Here is a 22677-nt window from a genome sequence, read left to right on the forward strand (position 1 = left end):
AGAATAGAATTAACTAGGTTGGAAGAGACCTCAGAGATCATTGAGTCCAACCTATCACCCGACACCATCTAATCAACTAAACCATGGCACCAAGTGCCTCATCCAGTCTCTTCTTGAACACCTCCAATGATGGTGACTCCACCACCTCCCTGGGCAGCACATTCCAATGGCCAATTTCTCTTTCTGGGAAGAACTTCTTCCTAATATCCAGCCTAAGCCACCCCTGGCACAGCTTGAGACTGTGTCCTCTTGTTCTGGTGCTGGTTGCCTGGGAGAAGACACCAACCCCCACCTGGCTACAACCTCCCTTCAAGGAATTGTAGAGAGCAAGAAGGTCTCCCTTGAGCCTCCTCTTCTCCAGGCTAAGCAACCCCAGCTCCCTCAGCCTCTCCTCATAGGGCTTGTGCTCCAAACTCCTCACCAGCTTTGTTGCCCTTCTCTACATCTGTCACATAAGAGGTGAGATCCCAATGTCTGCCTGTCCTGGAGCTCTGAGACTCATACTGTTTGGCAAAATTATCTTTTGCTTCTTTCAGTGCCCCAAAGTGGACTGAAACAGGTTCAGAAAGTTAAAATAATAGACAGGTTTGATTTCATGAAGTGTGAGATTGCCAGTGATAAATGCACTAACTGCAAGTGATTGAGCTCAAGGTAACAAATCCCAGGTCACATCCAACAAAGTCAGAGACACAAATCTTTACAAAGGCACTAATATATAACAGAAATGACAGTGCTAGCAAAACTTAAGCCATGTATTGAATATACAATTCTTACCAGCAAGGTGTTTCAGCCTTGGGAGGTAAAGGAGCACAGCCCATCAAATGTCCTCCTCTCTGCTAAATCCTCAGTCTTCCACCCACAGAGGTATTCCCCCTGTGGATTTTTATACATTAACCTTGGCTGTCTCTGCCTTTAAAACATGTAGCACAATGTGGGTGGAGAGTTGAGTAACAGTCATACACATTTTGCCTGGCTTATTACCACAGATCCATCAGGCTGCAAGGGACCCTCAAAGGTCATCTTGTCCAACCCCTCTGTAGCAGGGACACCTCCAATTAGATCAGGCTGCCCAGGGCCGTATAAAATCTGATCTTAAATGTCTCCAGGGATGGGACCTTAGCCACATCTTTGGGCACCCTGTTCAGATATTTTTACTACTCTCATTGTAATAAATTCCTCCTTATGTCCAACTGAAATCTACTTCTGCTACAGTTTAAAACCCTTGCCTCTCATCCTACCACTAGAAGCCCTTCTAAATAGTCCTTTCCCAGTCTTCCTGTAGGTCCCCTTCAGATATTGAAATGCAATTATAATGTCTCCCCAGAGCCTTCTCTTCTCCAGGCCAAACAGCCCTAATTCTTTCAGTCTGTATGTGTAGGAGAGGTGTTCCAACCCTCTGATCATCTTTGTAGCCCTCCTCTGGACCTGCTCCAGCAGCTCTATGTCCCTCTTGTGTTGGGGGTCCCATAGCTGGACACAGTACTCCAAGTGAGGTCTCCCCAGAGCAGAGTGGCAGAATCACCTCTCTTGATCTGTTGCCCACGCTCTTTTGATGCAGCCCAGGATGCATTTTGCCTTCTGGACTGCAAGTGTGCATTTTCATACTCAGGGGTGTAAAATTCAGCATTAATTTTGCAGTTACTCAGGCAAAGGTCTTTGCCCAGGCACTACAGCTTTCAAAATCTGTTTTGAAGCTGCATGTTTTTCTTGGTTTAGCCTTGCTTCAGTAGTTTCAGCTGAAACAGGGTTGTCTTACATTCACAAGACTCAGCTGCTTGGCATTCCCAGAGATAACACAGACATCCTTTGGTTGTAAGCATCTTGACCTTTGTCCCAAAGCACAGCACATTAAAATTAACCTGCATTTGTCATACAGCAAGCTAGGCAGTTATCCCATGACATCCTACTGCATTGCTTCTTTTATTCCAGGACACACATTGCAGCTTCTGGAAAAGCTACTTGAGCTTTCTATCACGATACCCCAAAGCACTCAGAATTAGTCATTTAATCTCTATCCAGGCTCCAATGGCTTGCTAGAGAAATCTTGGTTTAATAAATTATGTATAAGAATTCTCTCTTTTATGTGGCATGTGTGATCATTTGAGCTATAACTTCATTTGTAGCTGCATCAGAATGAACCCGGCAAATACGCTGTGGTACATCTCAGTGCAAGTTACTGCACTGTGGAGTCACTGCACCTGCACAGTGCAGGTCACAAATCTCACACATGTGGAAAGAAGCAGCTGTCAAAACTGGAATGCTTGCAAGTCCTGCCAAAGACCTTCCACATTCCTAAAGAAGGTGCCAGCACTCTTGCACCTCATCACAAGCAAAAGACAATAGTAAGCTGTCACGCAAGCTTCTCTCCTCTTCACTCTTCTACTAACCCAGAGCTATGAAGTCTAGGCTGGAAATCTAGCAGTGTTTAAATGTTTTGGGGTGTGGGGGACAAACCTCCATTCAGCATGTGAATCCAATCCTGCTGCCCTCCAAACTTGTAATATTTCTCCTTCATCTAGCACACCTGCCATAAGAGGGAGTTTGCCACTTAACTATCCCACATACTCCCAGTGTCTGTATTCTGGATTTCTCTCTGAGATTCCTACAACAGAGAGAAAAATCAAGTTAACCTGCTTTAATTTCACAACATCATTACAGCAGGAAGTGCTCTGAGAAATCCTCTGTCAGCTTCCTTTCAGCTGCAAATCACTTGAGTGACACACAGCCACCTGCAGCCACAGACTGCAGTTCCAGTTTCTTAAGATATTGGCAGAAGTGATGCAGCAGCTGATTCTCTGACTGCTTCCATGTAGATGAAAATTCCAGTGGCTGGCAGCAGAAAGATTTAATTAAAGGTCTCCTTTCCCTTTAGGGAAAAATTACAGTTTTCCAAACCTGAGCTCCAGCCAGAGGGAACTACACAGCTAATAACTTCAGGAGGGGTTTTAGTCACTTCAGAAAACTGTTTCAGGAGTCACCTGAAAGTCAGCTGACTGTTATGGAAAAGAGGACACTTCACTGGTGTTTGTCAAGAAAGCAAGTGGCAGGAACAGCACAGACACAGCCAGCCATGGCATGCTAGGGACACAGCACTGGCAACATCTCCCTCAGCCAAAATGTCCTCAGGTATCACAGGCAGTAACATTTCACAACTGCAGTCCTGTTCTAGGGAGGGCATAAAGGAGACAGACAGACAGAAAGGTCCTGCTCTCCCAGCTCAGCTCCAAGCACGTTGCAAGACCTGTGGGAAGAGCAGCACAAGGAATGGAGGGACAATGGTTTTTAATTTGCCTAAATCCAGCTCTAGAGTTAGCTAAGGTCAAGACCAGTTGGGTTTGGTACTTTGCAATGCATGCACCTGCATGTTTGCTTTTATCTGTTGCAGTCATTAGCAAGTGGATTCAGACCCCAGTACATGTGAGGGACATCTGTAAGGTCAGCACTGCTCACCAGTGTTGAAGGGGCTGGCACAGGTAGTCCTGGAGGGACCACTGGAGGAGACCCAGAAGCCAAGGTGTATGTGAACATGGTGAAAGAGTGAACCTGTTCTAAAGTTCACTTAAGCTAGGTGAAACCTGGCTAGACAGCACCTTGTACTATGTAGTAAGGCTCAGTCCCATGAGCAAGTGCAGGCATGTGCACCTGGGAAACAGGGACACTTCAGTTTAAGACACCAAGTTTAAAAATACAATCCTTGAGATCCTTCAGGCAAAAAAAAAATAATCTCCAAAATGCCTCTTCCATGTATTTGGAACCTGCAGAGATCTAGGGATGACTATACTGTATCTGCACTTCAACCAGCTGATCTGTTGACTGAAAGGAAAAGTGTAGTTCTGGCATTTATATTCCAAAGGCTATGCAGCACCTCACAAACGCGCCTCGCGGCAAGTGCAGCTGAATTCTACCCAGTTTCACTTGCAAAGATAGAGCAGGAGAAGTGTGAGAAGCGACAGGCTGGGGAGCTGTTTCTATAAAAGATTCACAGACATTTAAAACAGATCACATTCCAAATCCAAGAAGTTGCCTTTTAATGTATGTGATGGCAAGCTGCCCATGGATCCTATCTTCTGTGCATTTCTAAAGGCACTGATTATTGAAGTTATTTACCATTTGCATCCTCAGTGCAATCAGCCTTCTTTCAACAAAATAAATAACATTACAGTTAGTTAACCTAGGATCCTCAGTTTAGGAAAGATGTTGAGATGCTGGAAGGTGTCCAGAGAAGGGCAACAAAGTTGGGGAGGTCCTTGGAACACAAGCCCTGTGAGGAGAGGCTGAGGGAGCTGGGGTTGCTTAGCCTGGAGAAAGGGAGGCTCAGGGGAGACCTTCTTGCTCTTTACAACTACCTGAAGGGAGGTTGTAGACAGGTAGGGCTTGGTCTCTTCTCCCAGGCAACCAGCACCAGAACAAAAGAATACAGTCTCAAGCTGTGCCAGGGGAAGTTTAGGCTGGATGATAAGAAGAAATTCTACAGAGAGAGAGTGATTGCCCATTGGAATGGGCTGCCTGGGGAGGTGGTGGAGTCAGCATCATTGGAGGTGTTTAGGAGGAGACTTAATGGGGCACTTGGTGCCATGGTTTAGTTGATTAGGTGGTCTTGGATGATCGGTTGGACACGATGATCTTGAAGGCCTCTTCCCACCTGGTCTATTCTATTCTATTCTATTCTATTCTATTCTATTCTATTCTATTCTATTCTATTCTATTCTATTCTATTCTATTCTATTCCATTCCACTCCATTCTATTCTATTCTATTCTATTCTATTCTATTCTATTCTATTCTATTCTATTCTATTCTATTCTATTCTATTCTATTCTCAAACTCTCACTTCTGTTATCAATCAACACCACTTTTCTGCTGACTGTAATCTGATTACTATCCAATTATTTGACTAATTGATGCAGATTGCTGTCATAAAAATGTACCTTTTTATTAGGAACTTTTCCTGGAGAAAATTAGCAGCACAAGAATTACAATACTGTGGTTAAAGTATTTTGTAGCCTGGGCTGGGAAAGGTTATGCTGATGGAACATGGAGAGAAAGAGTGTCACCTCTAGTGTAGGCATCTCATCCTAGAACTGTGACTTTGGGCTCGGAGCAGATCCAAAATGATGTGACTCTGCTAGTGTTACACTGAGCTTTAAAAGACTCAGTCCTTCCATACCTCAAAGTTTGCCATTTCTATTGATGTTAAGGAAAAAAAGAAAAGAAAAAGAAAACCAGAAGCTGCTATATACTCTCAGAGACTCTTACAACTTTGCTCACATTTAAGTGATTTCTCAATGTCCATTTTTTTTCTTCATTTTATTTCCAAATAGCTGGATCTCAAACCTAGTTTTTAACAGGACCTCTCTCTTAATCATCTTCTTGTCCTGCAAAAACTCAACGCCGTGTCCTCACTCAGTGTCCTAGGAGGAAGTCCTCAATTTTAATCATGTTACTCAAAATACTTAACTACATAAACATTCCACTGGAGCTTTGATTTATTTAACCTAAGTGTGGATGGCACAGCCCCCTTTGCCCAGCATTTAAAAGCTGAACTATTTAATATCAATACCATGCAGATAGAAAGCATTACCACCCTATTTTGATTTCAGTTTGCCAACTCTAGGTAATAAATACATAACTAAGTACATAAATACACAAACAACAGTAATGACCCAAATATTCTAGGCTTAAGGTCTGATTTTACACAACATTTCAAAGTCTTCTAAACTGCATCAAAAAATCATATCAAGTGAGTTATACATAGAGTTTTAATACATATATAGGTATATAGTTTTAATATATATAGTTTTAATACATTTCTACAGAGGTAGCTCACTGAAGATCACCCAGATAACTTACAAGGGACATTAGGTTATGATGATTTGCACTTGACAAAGAAACTTGAAATGGTATGCTGGAAGAAATGAAAAGAGACCCCCCAAAAAATCAAGGATAAGGATATGAAAGCATTATAGATAAATTCATCTGAAAATGTGACTGGTACTACAAGAAGCAACACTTGACGGAGTCAGTTATGTTCATGTTACTTTTCATTGTGATTGCTGTTGTTGACTTCTTATGGTAAGAGCATGACAGTTCACAAATGTGCTGGAATGACATACACACAGAGTCCAAATCCCTGTAAAACTAGCAATGGAAGAAATACTTCTGGCCTCTTGACTCTGCATGCTAGCAGTGTCTCTCAAGCAAGCTCTGACAAACCTTCTTATAGGAGAGGCTATGAAGAAAGCTGGAATTCAAGCACGCTGAGTTTTGCATACAAAGTTATAACTGGTAGGGCAGATATTAAAGTCAAAGCACTTACCCTTTTCCTCAGGTTGTAGGTCAAAATGAGGTTTCTGGAGAAAGAGTGTGAAAAGGCTGTATAGAACTCCAGCACTTTCTGCAAGGCATCTCTCTTAATGACGTGAAGATCACAGTAAGTCAAAGCCCTAACGTTTGCGCAGGACTGGGCGAGGGTAGACTCCTTCCAGAACACATCCCCAAAAACGTCTCCTTTGCCTAGGGAAAAGCAGCAGCATTGCTTTCAATAGTGGTTCTATTTCCACCAAAAAGATAAAAGAACATATATCTCATTTATGCACTGAAGTTTCTCCTGCTTTATGTGGCCAGAAGAAAACCTTTTTGCCTGGAAAGAAAAGCAGCAAATCTTTGCGATAGTTCAGTGATAACTTTTTCCACGGCCATTTTGTTAATCACAACAGGCCAGCAAAGTGTCATAAGAGTAAACCACAGTTAAAAAGCATTTCAAGTGACAAGCCCCCTCTAAATATGAGTAAAGGTTTGCCTAGAAAACAAACAAACAAAAAGCCCCATCAAGTTCATGTTCTCTTGTGATGCCCTTCAAAAAGATTAAGAGGAAATTCTTTCCCCCATTCTTCTTTTAACCAGCAGGCAAAGGATTTGTTTCTTCTGTCTATGTTGTTGAGTTTTCTTAACCTGGCCAGCAATTGCTCACTATTGTGTCAATAAAACCATGCAGAGCTACAGGCTGGGGTCAGAGAGGCCGGAGAGCAGCCAGGCAGAGAAGGACCTGGGGGTACTGGTCGATAGTAGGCTGAACATGAGCCAACAGTGTGCCCAGTTGGCCAAGAAGGCCAATGGCATCCTGGCCTGGATCAGGAGTAGTGTGGCCAGAAGGAGCAGAGAAGTCATTGTGCCCTGTACTCAACACTGGTTAGGCCACACCTTGAGTCCTGTGTCCAGTTCTGGGCCCCTTAGTTTAGGAAAGATGTTGAGATGCTGGAAGGTGTCCAGAGAAGGGCAACAAAGCTGGGGAGGGGTTTGGAGCACAGCCATGTGAGGGGAGGCTGAGGGAGCTGGGGTTGCTTAGCCTGGAGAAGAGGAGGCTCAGGGGAGACCTTCTTGCTGTCTACAACTCCCTGGAGGGAGTTGTAGAGTCATGAGGTCTGTGGAAACAGGTTGGACTCGATGATCCTTGGGGTCTCTTCCAGCCTTAGTTATACTGTGATACTGTGGGGGTTGGTCTCTTCCCCTGGGAGGCCAGCACCAGAAGAAGAGGACACAGTCTCAAGCTGTGCCAGGGGAGGTTTAGGCTGGAGGTGAGGAAGAAATTCTTCCAAGAGAGATTGGCCATTGGAATGTGCTGCCCAGGGAGGTGGTGGAGTCACTGTCCCTGGAGATTTTTAAGAAGAGGAGCTTGGAGACTGATTAGATAGTGTTGGGTGATAGGCTGGACTCAATAATCTCGAAGGTCTTTTCCAACCTGGTTAATTCTATTCTATTCTATTCTATTCTATTCTATTCTATTCTATTCTATTCTATTCTATTCTATTCTATTCTATTCTATTCTATTCTATTCTATTCTATTCCGTTCCACTCTACTCTACTCTATTCTATCTAATATAACACATCAGTACAGTTACAGACTGTAATGAAACACTACCAGTACTAAAGTAGGCTTGCCCTAGTTTGCTAGTTCTAGATCTTTGCCAGGAAAGTCTTTATAACAATATGAAAGAGTAGACCTCATAACTCTGGTGGCTTTAATGTTCTTCAGTTGGTGAAAGTCTCAGCAAAATCTTTCAGCAGCTGCACATGTGTGCCCCACATAATACAGCAGAGGTTTAAGGAGGCAACCTAGTCCAAAATAAGACAAGTACACATTAGCTATCAACAAGATAATCCTGACAATGCAGGAATTCACTGCTACACGCTGGAAGAAAGAAAACACGGCAACTCCCTTACAACCTTCCCACGCATCTGCCTCTATGAGCTTGGAGCAGCTGGTGAAATCCCTACCGAGGAGTATTGCACTGAGGCTGTTTGCATCAGTCTGAACACTACATTACAGGCTGAGTATATCTAAATCTGCCTGAGGAGCAGCCCCCAGTCAGATTTCGCTGGTTTTACCCCAGCTCAGTCAGGTTGCAAAAGGGAGCATTTAGGAGAAAGTTACAAGCTCCTTTACTTTGCCTCTCTGTTTTCTGACATACAATGCTAAACAGATAAGAATATTCCATTGTTACCTTGATCATGACAAACTACACTGCTCTTGTTTTGAAGGCAATTTCCCTCTTAAAACTCTGCTGTGTTACATCACTACTGCATGTCACTTTTTTAAGGCAAATACGTTCACAATGTCTATCAAGTTGTGGTAGGGAGGACCCAGATGGTCCCTTGTCTTGTAAGCAATATTTTGTCTGCAACAATTCTTAAAGTCAGAGCACCCAAATATATACTTGTGACAGATTAGGATGTGCCTTTAAGGAAAGGATAGCTGCAGAATTCTCTAGCTGACTGTTTGGGTGTAAAAAGGAAAACAAAGATTAATTCTAAATTACTTTCATTGGTCATATGTGAGATGTATCATAACAAATATCTCTCACATTCTTTTCTCTCACTCCAGCTTCAGTCTGTCTGACTTTTCATTTCTTGGCCAGAGTGCATGCTGCTGAGCCTGGACTGAAACTGATCAGAGAAACTAACTTTCTTAACAACTGCTTTGAGCTAATGAATTTCCCTTAATATCCCTTTCTTAGCCTGGAGAAGAGGAGACTCAGGGGTGACCTTATTGCTCTCTACAACTGTAGACAGTCAAAGGTTGGTCTCTTCTCCCAGGCAACCAGCAGCAGAACAAGAGGACACAGTCTCAAGCTGCACCAGGGGAGGTTTAGGCTGGAGGTTAGGAGGAAGCTCTACACAGAGAGAGTGATTGCCCATTGGAATGTGCTGCCCAGGGAGGTGGTGGAGTCACCATCACTGGAGGTGTTCAGGAGGAGACTTGATAGGGTGCTTGGTTGCATGGTTTACTTGATTAGGTGGTGTTGGATGATAGGTTGGATGTGATGATCTTGAAGGTCTCTTCCAACCTGGTCTGGTCTATTCTATTCTATTCTATTCCTAATCTATTCCTAATCTATTCCTAATCTAGTTCTATTCTATTCTATTCTATTCCTATTCTATTCCTAATCTATTCCTAATCTATTCCTAATCTAGTTCTATTCTATTCTATTCTATTCTATTCCTAATCTATTCCTAATCTAGTTCTATTCTATTCTACTCTATTCTATTCTATTCTATTCTATTCTATTCTATTCTATTCTATTCTATTCTATTCCTAATCTATTCCTAATCTAGTTCTATTCTATTCTATTCTATTCTATTCTATTCTATTCTATTCTATTCTCTCTTTCTCCTTTTTCGCCTAATTAACTTGAGGGAGAAGGGAAGGAGGGAAAGGGGTTGGGGGGGAACCCAAGGTGGGATCCTCCTGCAAGGGGGATTTCTGTGTTTGTGTTCTTCCCTGTAGATTCTTGTATAACATTGTAAATCCTGTGTATTTTGTATATATTCATTGCATTTCATTATTGCTTGTAAAATACAGCTCTTCATTCGCTTCTCCAACAGGGTTAGCTGTGCTTTAATGTAGGGGCATGTGGGCTAAAGCATCACACCACTACAATGCTAGTTCATTGACTGCACCTAAGTCCTTTTAGCTTTCATTCCTTAAATAGCCACGTATGAAAGACTGTATGCAGGTCAAGAGAACTATCATGAGTAAAGATGTCAAGAAAACTTCTAAATTAAATCCAGGAATCCCATCTCAGCCTTTGAGCTGCAATTCCACCATTACATAATCTCTTCCATTAGATGATAAACCTCTTTGAGAAGAAGCTAGCAACCTGATGGTAAACTACACTGCAGCACAATAAGCCACAGTTCAGAGTGATGTGCTCCCAGTCTTGCATACAAGCTCTATGCAGTCTGCCTGCCAAGGACCAGTAGAGTCCCTGCACACGTTGCAGGAGCATAGACTGCATTTCCACCTTAAATGCATATGTACACTGAAACCACAGGTTCCATATGCACAAAGGCACCATAATGATACCCTCTCTTCCACCTCTAGTCACACAGGACAGTGCCAACATCATTGTCGTTGAACACATCCAAGTGCCAGGTTCTGCACATTGGCCACCACAACCCCATGCAGTGCTACAGGCTGGGGTCAGAGTGGCTGGAGAGCAGGCAGGCAGAAAGGGACCTGGGGGTACTGATTGACAGTAGGCTGAACATGAGCCAGCAGTGTGTCCAGGCAGCCAAGAAGGCCAATGGCATTCTGGCCTGCATCAGGAACAGTGTGGCCAGCGGGAGCAGGGAAGTCATTCTGCCCTGTACTCAGCACTGGTTAGGCCACACCTTGAGTTCTGTGTCCACTTCTGGGCCCATCAGTTTAAGAAGAATATTGAGACACTTGAATGTGTCTAGAGAAGGCCAATGAGGCTGGTGAGAGGTCTTGAGCACAGCCCTATGAGTAGCAGCTGAGGGAGCTGGGATTGTTTAGCCTGGAGAAGAGAAGGCTCAGGGGAGACCTTCTTGCTGTCTACACCTCCCTGAAAGGAGGTTGTAGCCAGGTGGGGGTTGGTCTCTTCTCCCAGGCAACCAGCACCAGAACAAGAGGACACAGTCTCCAGCTGTGCCAGGGGAGGTTTAAGCTGGAGATGAGGAGAAAGTTCTTCCCAGAAAGAGTAATTGGCCATTGGAATGTGCTGCCCAGGGAGGTGGTGGAGTCCTCATCCCTGGAGGTGTTCAAAAAGGGATTGGATGTGGCACTTGAAGCCACGTTGGTTTAGTTAGTCACGAGGTGTCGGGTGACAGGTTGGGCTTGATGATCTCTGAGGTTTTTTCCAACCTTATTGATTCTATGATTCTATGATCCAGAAACTACAAAGGCTGCATATCAGTAAGCATGGTATTCAACAGCTGAGTGCAGTAAGAAGCTTTTCATTTTAATGGCAAGGCCTTTTCTCACTTTCAATTACTTAAACATATGCTTTCTCAGTAGATACATTAAAAATAGCCTCAGAAAAAAAAAAGATTCCATGAACTTAAAATAGCTCATCATCCACAAGGCTTTTAGACTGACAAACACACAATACAGTCAAAATTGAAGTGAAACAATTTTTGTGCACCATAAAAACTGATACGCTTCACTGGGTAAAAATGGATTGTTTGCCTTTGGAACAAATATGCTTTTACTTCCAATCTTGCAGGCAATTAGATAAACAACCACTTTAATTAACGCTCTCTAAACTATCAAGCACTGAAATGCGCCACCACTGATGAGCAACAGTTAGAGCTGGCAGACCAAGCATAAGAGAGAGATGAAATCTAATTCATTTCTAAACATATTTCTTAACACTTCCAGACAAGTTTCCCTACCTTAAAATGCCAACCATTACTTTAATGCCCAACACTAAAATGAGGGAAAAAAATGTAAAACCCAATTTCAAACAGCATAGTGCTGCTGCAGATGAAATAACACAACGTATGAGCTTGTTACATCTTACTCTCTTAAAAATTTACTCCTGCTTTTCACATAACACAGAAAGACACTGTTTAATATCTTCATTGATGATCTGGATGAGGGGATTGAGTCCATTGTCAGTAAATTTGCAGATGACACCAAGCTGGGGGCAGATGTTGATTGGTTAGAGGGTAGGAGAGCTCTGCAGAGGGACTTTGACAGGCTGGACAGATGGGCAGAGTCCAAGGGCAGGAGATTGAACACATCCAAGTGCCGGGTTCTACACATTGGCCACAACAACCCGATGCAATGCTACAGGCTGGGTCAGAGAGGCTGGAGAGCAGCCAAACAGAAAGGGACCTGGAGGTGTTGGTTGATAGCAGCTGAACATGAGCCAGCAGTGTGCCCAGGTGGCCAAGAAGGCCAATGGCATCCTGGCCTGCATTAGGAATGGTGTGGCTAGCAGGAGCAGGGAAGTCATTGTGACCTGTACTCCGCACTGGTTAGGCCACACCTTGAGTCCTGTTTCCAGTTCTGGGCCCCTCAGTTTAAGAAGGACATTCAGACTCTTGAACATGTCCAGAGAAAGCCAGCGAGGCTGGGGAGGGGTTTGGAGCACAGCCCTGTGAGGAGAGGCTGAGGGAGCTGGGGTTGTTTAGCCTGGAGAAGAGGAGGCTCAGAGGAGACCTTCTTGCTGTCTACAACTCCCTGAAGGGAGTTTGTAGCTAAGTGGGGGTTGGTCTCTTCTCCCAGGCAACCAGCACCAGAACAAGAGGACACAGTCTCCAGCTGCACCAGGGGAATTTTAGGCTGGAGATGAGGAGAAAGTTCTTCACAGAGAGAGCTGTTAGCTGTTGGAATGTGCTGCCCATGGAGATGGTGGAGTCACCATCCCTGAAGGTGTTCAAGAGGGGATCAGATGTGGCACTTGGTGCCATGGTTTAGTTAGTCATGAGGTGTTGGGTGACAGGTTGGACTTGATGATCTTTGAGGTCTTTTCCAACCTTGTTGATTCTATGATTCTATGACACAACTGTGTCCTTCACTTGTGGCAGCAACCCCAGTTTGCCTTTGCTATTTGTAACCCATGAAAACCTCCCCCTCCTACAGTTTCCTGCCACTCCAGGGAGCCACTTTCCACTGGTGGCAAGAGCGGTGCGTGCAGCAGCTACATCTGCTGGGTACCAGAGAAACGCCACACATGAATCACACAGTGAGTCAGAGCACAGAAGTCTCAATTTTTGAGCAATGTGCCAGGCTAAAGCAAGAAGTTTACTGTACTGTATTCTACCATTAACAACTTCCTTGAAGTAAATTAGTTAACAGCCAGTGATATGGTCAAAAATCAGTCCTACATTACAGAATCACAGAATCACCAAGGCTGGAAGAGACCTCAAAGATCATCAAGTCCAACCTGTCACCACAGACCTCATGACTAATACGGTTCAATTTCCAAAGCAAAGCACACATGCCAGCATTACACTGCTTTGTTTCAGCCAGGAGCATTGTCTAAATGATGCCTACCAAAAGTATAAATCTGTATTATCAGATTCTGAACAAAAAAAAAAAGGGGTTGAACATTCATAGGAATGGGGGAGGGGGTGAGGGGGAAGGGGCAGGAGAAAGTCTTTATAACAAGTAGGAATTAAAATTCCACCCAAGAGTATCTGCACTGGATAAGAACAGTTGTCTTCTTACACAAAGCAAGGAATTGCACACCATCTCCCTTGGTTTATGTGTCCTCCATAAAGTCAGAATAATAAGACCAAAGAGGGCAGATGAAGTGGTGTTTTATCAAAAACATCTGCAATTGGAGAGCAAGGAGAGCAAGGTGAGGCCTCTACGTGTGCCAGAAGGTGGTTGGCCAAGTCTAACTGCTGCATTACAAAACCTGAGTCAAAAGCCTCTATTTATTTCAAAAGAACTCCAGGTTTTATATGTTTCAGGCTACCTCTGAAGAAGTCAGCACTTTGCATTTCTCACTCACAGCTTGCTGAATCCCAGACATTTGCCAGGAACACTATTTGTCAATCACACTTAGAGTAGATGATCTAAGCTTTTACCATCAATCATTTGTATTCCCTGCTGGATTTGTGGGCTGAGGACATTTTCCACCAACAGCTCAGTATGCACTGGGAAGCCAAATAATTTTGCACCTTTTATGTTTGTTTCTTTTCATTATACAAGTCCCCAAACTGATATATTTAAATAGTTAAGAACTATTTGATAAAACCAGCACCTTCTTTTTTCTTCTTGCCCAGTCTGTTCTCCATAACAAATTTGCTGTTCTGCTTAAAACTGGAAAGAGAATTTCTCTGTTACCACCACAGATTCAGCCTGAGTTAGGCACATCCACTCTGTCACCCCACAGCAGCACCAGTACAGAAGATCTAGTTGTTGCAACTAAGCCAAATATTTTACTGATGCTGTTCAGGAGGTTGGAAGAGACCTTTGAGATCATTGAGTCCAGCCTATCACCCAACACCATCTAATCAACCAAACCATGGCATCAAGCACCCCATCCAATCTCTTTCTAAACACCTCCAGGGATGGTGACTCCACCACCTCCCTGGGCAGCACATTCCAATGGCCAATCTCTCTTTCTGGGAAGAACTTTTTCCTCACCTCCAGCCTAAACTTCCCCTGGTGCAGTTTGAGACTGTGTCCTCTTGTTCTGGTGCTGGGTGCCTAGGAGAAGAGACCAACCCCCACCTGGCTACGACCTCTCTTCAGGGAGTTGTAGACAGCAAGGTCTCCTCTGAGACTCCCCTTCTCCAGGCTAAGCAACCCCAGCTCCCTCAACCTCTCCTCACAGGGCTGTGCTCCAAACCACTCCCCAGCTTTTTTGCCCTTCTCTGAACACATTCAAGTGTCTCAATATCCTTCTTAAACTGAGGGGCCCAGAACTGGACACAGGACTCAAGGTATGGCCTAACCAGTGCTAAGTACAGGGGCAGAATGACCTCCCTGCTCCTGCTGGCCACACCGTTCCTGATACAGGTCAGGATGCCACTGGTGTTGTTGGTTGCCTGGGCACAATGCTGGCTCATGTTCAGCCTACTATCAACCATGATGAGCCTACTACAACAGTCCTTGGTTTTTTTTCACTCCTACAATGCATTGAGGTGCTCTCAGGCAGAAGATATTCCACCCTACTGTGGGGGGAAAAAATGACTCTGTGTGAAGTATTTTGGCTGATAACCTACTTTGTTCAATTGTGAGCTCTGGGTGTCTGTGAGTCATGGCACAGTTTTGGTGTGATGGCAGCTGGATGAGAAAATAAGGTACTGATGGTCTTCCAAGTCATTGCAGGCTTTGATGGTATTCACACTAATCCCTGGATTTTCAGTACACCAGACAATGCATGCATGGTAGAGTCATCCTCAAATCAACAGTAAGAGGTGATGCAGCAACCAACACTAGCATCTAGTTCAGAACCCTTCCAGATCTGCCTTCATCTGCATGTTTGAACGATAGAAGAACTACGTCTCAGCAGGCCCAAAGGTAAGCTTGAGGGACCAAATATTGCCTGATGGTACAGTATCACAGTCTCACAGTATAACTAAGGTTGGAAGAGACCCCAAGAATCATCAAGTCCAACCTGTCCCAACAGACCTCACGACTAGACCATGGCACCAAGTGCCACGTCCAGTCTCCCCTTGAACACCTCCAGGGACGGTGACTCCACCACCTCCCTGGGCAGCACATCCCAATGACGAACGACTCGCTCAGTGAAGAACTTTCTCCTCACCTCGAGTCTAAACCTCCTCTGGCACAGCTTGAGACTGTGTACCTCAGCAGCAATCCAACACTAAGCGTATCTTGGAACTCAGGTGGTAGAAAATAGTTATATCTGTGAGGCTGACCCACAGCAGCTGCCACAACTGCATTGTGAATTTCCCAGCACAGCTCCCTGACATACCCACAAAGGCTTCAACCCTTCAGATTTGTTTTCCAATCCCAGGCAGTGGGAGACATCAACTGCTGTGAAGGCAAACACAGATTCTCTGTATGTCTGTTTCCACTCCAGTGACTGCTCAGTTAAAATACTGCTAACATTTAAAACCAAACAAAAAGCTTGACCTCAGCTTTCTTTCTCTATTTTTTTTCCCCTCTCCTGAAAAGATCTGAGCAGAACAACAGGATAGATTAGGGTAGGGTAGGATAGGATAGGATAGGATAGGATAGGATAGGATAGGATAGGATAGGATAGGATAGGATAGGATAGAGTTAACCAGGTTGGAAAAAAACCTCAAAGATCATCAAGTCCAACCTATCACCCAACACCTCATGACTAACTAAATCACGGCACCAAGTGCCACGTCCAATCCCCTCCTGAACACCTCCAGGGATGGGGACTCCACTACCTCCCTGGGCAGCACATTCAGTGGCCAACTACTCTTTCTGGGAAGAACTTTCTCCTCACCTCCAGCCTAAACCTCCCCTGGTGCAGCTTGAGACTGTGTCCTCTTGTTCTGGTGCTGATTGCCTGGGAGAAGAGACCAACCCCCTCCTGGTTACAACCTCCCTTCAGGGAGTTGTAGACAGCAAGAAGGTCTCCCCTGAGCCTCCTCTTCTCCAGGCTAAGCAACCCCAGCTCCCTCAGCCTCTCCTCACAGGGCTTGCACTCAAGGCCTCTCCCCAGCCTCGTTGCCCTTCTCTGGACACATTCAAGAGTCTCAATAAATGCACTAGTTCTCATTAATCAGAGATTTTAATCACTTTTTTTCACTGGTAAGGTCAATGCCACAGAAACCACAAAAGTGTTACAGTGACAATAAACTGAAGTTGAACTTCCAGTGATTTGCCTGGTGCACAAAGAGAAGCACAGTGTAATCTGTTTATGTTTTAAAACACAGCTTGGCAACGTTTTGCAGACTGCATCAATTTTCTCTGTGGAGGCAGAACTGTATTGTGCAGACCAAATAAAAGCATTTGTTTTAGAGCACCGGATGAGTAGCAACAACATGAATTAGTTACAGCTAAGATTTCCATTATTATTATAATTAATGTGTTTATTTGTCTCTCTGAATAGAGCATGCATTATATTTCACTACTGTATCAGGAACAGTGTGGCCAGCAGGAGCAGGGAGGTCATTGTGCCCCTGTACTCTGCATTGGTTAGGCCACACCTTGTGTCCTGTGTCCAGTTCTGGGCCCCTCAGTTTAGGAAAGATGTTGAGTTACTGGAAGGTGTCCAGAGAAGGGAAACAAAGCTGGGGAGGGGTTTGGAGCACAGCCCTGTGAGGAGAGGCTGAGGTTAGTTCTCACCTCCAGGGATAGTGACTCTACCACCTCCCTGGGCAGCACATTCCAATGGATAATTCTTTCTCTGAAGAACTTTCTCCTCATCTCCAGCCTAAACTTCCCCTGGCACAGCTTGAGACTCTGTCCTCTTGTTCTGGTTGCCTGGGAGAAGAGACCAACCCCCACCTGGCTACAACCTCCCTTCAGGTAGTTGTGGAGAGCAATAAGGTATCCCCTGAGCCTCCTCTTCTCCAGACTAAACCACCCCGGTTCCCTCATAGGGCTTGTGCTGTCAACCAGTACCCCCAGGTCCCTTTCTGCCTGGCTGCTCTTCAGCCACTCTATCCCCTGACTGTAGAACTGCCTGGGGTTGTTGTGGCCAATGTGTAGAACTTAGGAGAACACTTAGAAGTGTTAAATCTCACGCCCTTGGACTCTACCCATCTGTCCAGCCTGGCAAGGTCCATCTGCAGACCTCTCCTACCCTCTAACAGATCAACATCTGCCCCCAGCTTGGTGTCATCTGCAAATCTAATGATGATGGACTCAATGCCCTCATCCAGATCATCAATAAAGATATTGAACAGGATGAGGCCCAGCACTGATCCCTGGGGGACACTACTAGTGCCTTGCTGCCAGCTGGATGTGGCACCATTCACCACCACTCTCTGGGCTCAGCCTCCAGCCAGTTCCTAACCCAGCTCAGAGTGCTGCTGGCCAAGCCAGGGGCTGACAGCTTGGCCAGGAGTTTGCTGTGGGGGATGGTGTCAAAGGCCTTGCTGATGTCCAGGTAGACTACATCCACAGCCTGCCCCACATCCACCAGGCAGTCACCTGGGTATAGAAGGAGATCAGGTTGGTGAGGCAGGACCTGCCCTTCCTAAATCCATGCTGGCTGGGCCTGATCCCTTGGCCATCCTCTAAGTGCTGTGTGATTGCACTCAAGATGTCCTGTTCCATAATCTTGCCTGGCACTGAGGTCAGGCTGACAGGCCTGGAGGTTGCAGGTTCCAAGTTCTTTGTTAAATTATAGTTTCTACCTCCTTATATCTCAATAGCACAAATATTGCTGTGATGCTAAATACCATATAAAAACCTCTAATGCCATCCCTAATCCTGCAACCACTGCTTAAGCCTAAGAGCACAGCAGCTTGGCATTTTTAATGCATGGGGTTATACCAACATATAAAATTCATGTGAAGAATGAAGTAGAGAAGTAAGGGACTTTTTCCAAGTCTTGGCATTAAATAACAACAGGCCCCAAGACACAGACATTCTGAAAATGCAGCTGTGCACAGAGCAGTCCAGGACAACTTAAACTACCTCAGGTATAAGGGACAGTCTAAAGACAGCAGCCTGGGCTCAGCACAGTTATTGCCCTGAAAACTTAACTCTGCTAAGAAGTGATCTTAATATGACTGTGTGGAAGATAACAATGCTTTTCCACTGAGAAGATCTAAGACAGACAATACTTCTTCACTGCTATTTCCCCTCCTCTCTGAGGCAGAGTTTGCAGCATCCTGTCTGAGGGTGAAATCTGTCCCATCAAAATCTGAGTCAAGCCTCTTAGCTTATGGCTAAATGAGTAGGCTAAAGCAATTGTAAAGCAAACAATTATTCTTAAAACATCCCTTTAAGACTGCAATTAGAGCAAATTAAATCAGCAGGAACTTCTCCACACAAAGCAAATGGAGCATTTAATATTCTGCTGAAACAAAGCATGGTGCACCAAGCTCTCCTACAATATCATGTCAAAACCACAGGCTCCATTCTTGTCAGTGTTATAGCTTTGTAAATAACAATAACAGATCTGTACTTCAGCAACATCCAACTGTCACTTCCTCAGCCCACATGTGATCATAAAAGTCTATGTGCATCCTTTGCAAACTTCACCCCCAACCCCTCAAAACAAATAAATTATATATCCTACTTCTCCCCTGAAGGTGAAGGAGGTGGCCAGGTCTAGACTTATAAATGCCTCTTCTTGATATTCTATTACTGCACACACTTTCAGGCTTACATAGTAGCTACATTCTGTTATTTCCCTTCAGCTTTGACAGCAGCAAATCATACAATAGCATCATAGAATCAATAAGGTTGGAAAAGACCTCAGAGATCATCAAGTTCAACCTGTCACCCAACACCTCATGACTAACTAAACCATGGCTTCAAGTGCCATGTCCAATCCCTTTTTTACACACCTCCAGAGACACAGAATCATAGCAAATGGTCCTTGTGGAAGGCAGTGATTTCCTTGCTCACTATAAATTACTGCCTTGCTTTCCCCCTCTCAGTCACTTTACCTGCTGTTTGGGGAGTCAGGAGTTAAACTCAATGGTTCTCACGAGTCCCTTCCAAACAGGATATTCTATGATCTATTTATGCTAAACCAACATGCAATAAAAACATTTATGGCTCTGAAAGTTTTCAGCTCAACTAAGAAGAGTGAGAACCTAAAAAATGTAGAACAGCTGGCATGCAACACATGGGATAAGCTGCTTTACTCTAGGGATGCTATGTTTTATACAGGATGGGTTTGTTTTTCATTTTAACTAGGCCTTCTAGTAAATTATATTTTTCTCATCCGTTGCTCAGCTCTGAAGATCACAGTGGTTTGCAAGACTTCGGTTTTTAATTGCTAAATAAAGGCTTGAAGGCTCCCAATCTCTGATCAAATCCGTGAGGCTAACCAGTAGTTGTACCAGGATCCCCTCAGAAGGATCATCAAGACCACTTCAACTCACGTTCATGAAGATCTGCTGCTCAGTCTGGCCTTCTAGGAGTCAGCAATTGACACATTTTGCAATAGACTGAAACTTCAAGGGCAAGATAGAATAGAATAGAATAGAATAGAATAGAATAGAATAGAACAGAATAGAATAGAACAGAATAGAATAAACCAGGTTGGAAGAGACCTTCAAGACCATCGTGTCCAATCTGTCATCCAACACTACCTAATCAATTAAACCATGGCACCAAGCACCCTGTCAAGTCTCCTCCTGAACACCTCCAATGATGGTGACTCCACCACCTCCTCGGGCAGCCCATTCCAATGGGCAATCACTATCTCTGTGTAAAACTTCCTCCTAACCTCCAGCCTAAATCTTCCCTGGCACAGCCTCAGACTGTGTCCTCTTGTTCTAGTATTGGTTGCCTGGGAGAAAAGACCAACCTCTGCCTGTGTAGAACCTCCCTTAAGGTAGTTGTAGAGAGCAATAAGGTCACCCCTGAGTCTCCTCTTCTCCAGGCTAAGCAACCCCAGCTCCCTCAGTCTCTCCTCACAGGGCTGTGTTTCAAGCCCTTCCCCAACTTTGTTGCCCTTCTCTGGACTCGTTCCAGCAAGTCAACCTCCTTCCTAAACTGAGGGGCCCAGAACTGGACACAGTACTTGAGGTGTGGCCTAACCAGTGCAGTGTACAGGGGCAGAATGACCTCCCTGCTCCTGCTGGCCACACTGTTCCTGATGCAGGCCAGGATGCCATTGGCCCTCTTGGCTGCCTGGGCACACTGCAGGCTCATGTTCAGCCTACCATCAACCAGCACCCCCAGGTCCCTTTCCACCTGACTGCTCTCAGCCACTCTGACCCCAGCCTGTAGCTCTGCATGGGGTTGTTGTGGCCAATGTGCAGAACCCGGCACTTGGATGTGTTCAATCTCATGCCCTTGGACTCTGCCCATCTGTCCAGCCTGTTGAGGTCCCTCTGCAGAGCCTCTCTACCCTCCAGCAGATCAACTCCTGCCCTCAGGTTGGTGTCATCTGCAAATCTACTGATGATGGACTCAATCCCCTCATCCAGATCATCAATAAAGATGTTAAAGAGGATCTGGCCCAGCACTGATCCTTAGGGCACACCACTAGTGCCTGGCTGCCAGCTGGATGTGGCACCATTCACCACCACTCTCTGGGCTCAGCCTCCAGCCAGTTCCTAACCCAGCTCAGAGTGCTGCTGGCCAAGCCAGGGGCTGACAGCTTGGCCAGGAGTTTGCTGTGGGGGACACTGTCAAAGGCTTTGCTGAAGTCCAGGCAGACTACATCCACAGCCTGCCCCACATCCACCAGGCAGTCACCTGGGCATAGAAGGAGATCAGGTTGGTGAGGCAGGACCTGCCCTACCTAAATCCATGCTGGCTGGGCCTGATCCCTTGGCCATCCTGTAAGTGCTGTGTCATTGCACTCAAGATGACCTGTTCCATAACCTTGCCTGGCACTGAGGTCAGGCTGACAGGCCTGGAATTCCCTGGCTCATCCAACCGGCCCTTCTTGTGGATGGGCACCACGTTGGCCAGCTTCCAGTCCTCTGGGATGTCTCCAGTGAGCCAGGACTGCTGAAAAATGATGGAGAGTGCCTTGGCCAGCACATCTGCCAGCTCTCTCGGCACCCTAGGATGCATCCCATCTGGTCCCATGGACTTGTGGGGATCCAAGCAGCTGAGGAGATCTCTAATTGCCCCATTCTGGAACAGAGGACAACTATGCACTCCCTGACTCCTTCTGCCAGCTGTGCAGGCCAGCTGTCTGGAAGACATTCTGTCCTGCTAGTAAAAATTGAGGCAAAGAAGGTGTTAAGTAACTCTGCCTTCTCCTCATCCTTTGTTACAACGTTCTCCTCCGTGTCCACCAAGGAGTGGAGGTTGTCCCTGCCCTTCCTCTTGCTATTCATGTATTTATAGAAGGATTTTTTGTTGTCCTTCACAGCAGAGGCCAGTCTAAGCTCCAAATGTGCTTTTGCCTCCCTAATTTTCTTCCTACATGATCTAGCAACATCCTTAAACATTCCACGGGTTGCCTCCCCTTTCTTCCAAAGATGATACTCCCTCTTTTTTCCCCTTAGTTCTTTTAGAAGTTCATTGCCCAACCAGGCTGGCCGTCTGCCCCAGAGGCTCATCTTTGGGCACATTGGCACAGCCTGTCCCTGTGCTTTCAAGAGTTCTTCCCTGAAGCAGGTCCAGCTCTCCTGGACCCCTTTGCTTTTAAGGGCTGTTTCCCAAGGAACCCTCTGAGTTAGTTCCTTGAATAGCCTGAAGTCCTCCCTCTGGAAGTCCAGAGTGGAGGTCTTCTTGCTGCCCCTCTTAGCTTGACCCAAAATAGAATAGAATAGAATTAACCAGGTTGGAATAGACCTTTGAGATCATTAAGTCCAACCCATCACCCAACACCATCTAAGCAACTGCTGCTTTGCCCATTGATATGCAGAAAATAAAGGCTATTATCCCAATTTCAAGGGTCTTCTCCTTCCTCTCTCTAGCTTTCTATTGGAATCTTTTGCTAAATTTCAAAAGTTCCCTCAATTCCAAGCTGAAAGTGTTTGAACAAGCCTGAGTTCAAGAATTACTTCCTGTTTAATCCATGTTTCCTTGGCATGGGCAGTGGGATTGAGTGCACCCTTAGTAAGCTTGATGACAGCAAGCTGAAGCAAGTTGTACAGCTGACATGTTGCAAGGAAGGGATGCCAACCAAACAGACCCTTGACAGACTTGAAACATGGGCCAGTGCCAAGCTCATGAAGGTCAAGAACACCAGGTGCAAGGTCCTGCACCTGGATCTGGGCAACCTCAAGCACAAATATAGTCCGGGGGAAGACTTGATGGGGTGCTTGGTGCCGTGGGTTAGTTGTTTGGGTGGTGTTGGATTGGTTGATGGGTTGGACACGA

The 22677-nt window shown here is 45.2% G+C and overlaps 1 protein-coding gene across 1 annotated transcript in view; it reads right to left on the reverse strand.

Annotated features, from left to right (window-relative positions):
* KCNH1 (potassium voltage-gated channel subfamily H member 1) overlaps positions 1 to 22677 on the reverse strand; it is a 296255-nt gene that overhangs the window by 120027 nt on the left and 153551 nt on the right. Inside the window, exon 10 of the mRNA XM_054169248.1 lies at positions 6316 to 6512. Coding sequence (XP_054025223.1) covers positions 6316 to 6512 — 197 coding nt within the window. The remainder of the gene's footprint in view (positions 1 to 6315; positions 6513 to 22677) is intronic.

The sequence above is a fragment of the Dryobates pubescens genome, chromosome 2 (genome assembly GCF_014839835.1).
Source record: "Dryobates pubescens isolate bDryPub1 chromosome 2, bDryPub1.pri, whole genome shotgun sequence".
NCBI classification, from domain to species: domain Eukaryota; kingdom Metazoa; phylum Chordata; class Aves; order Piciformes; family Picidae; genus Dryobates; species Dryobates pubescens.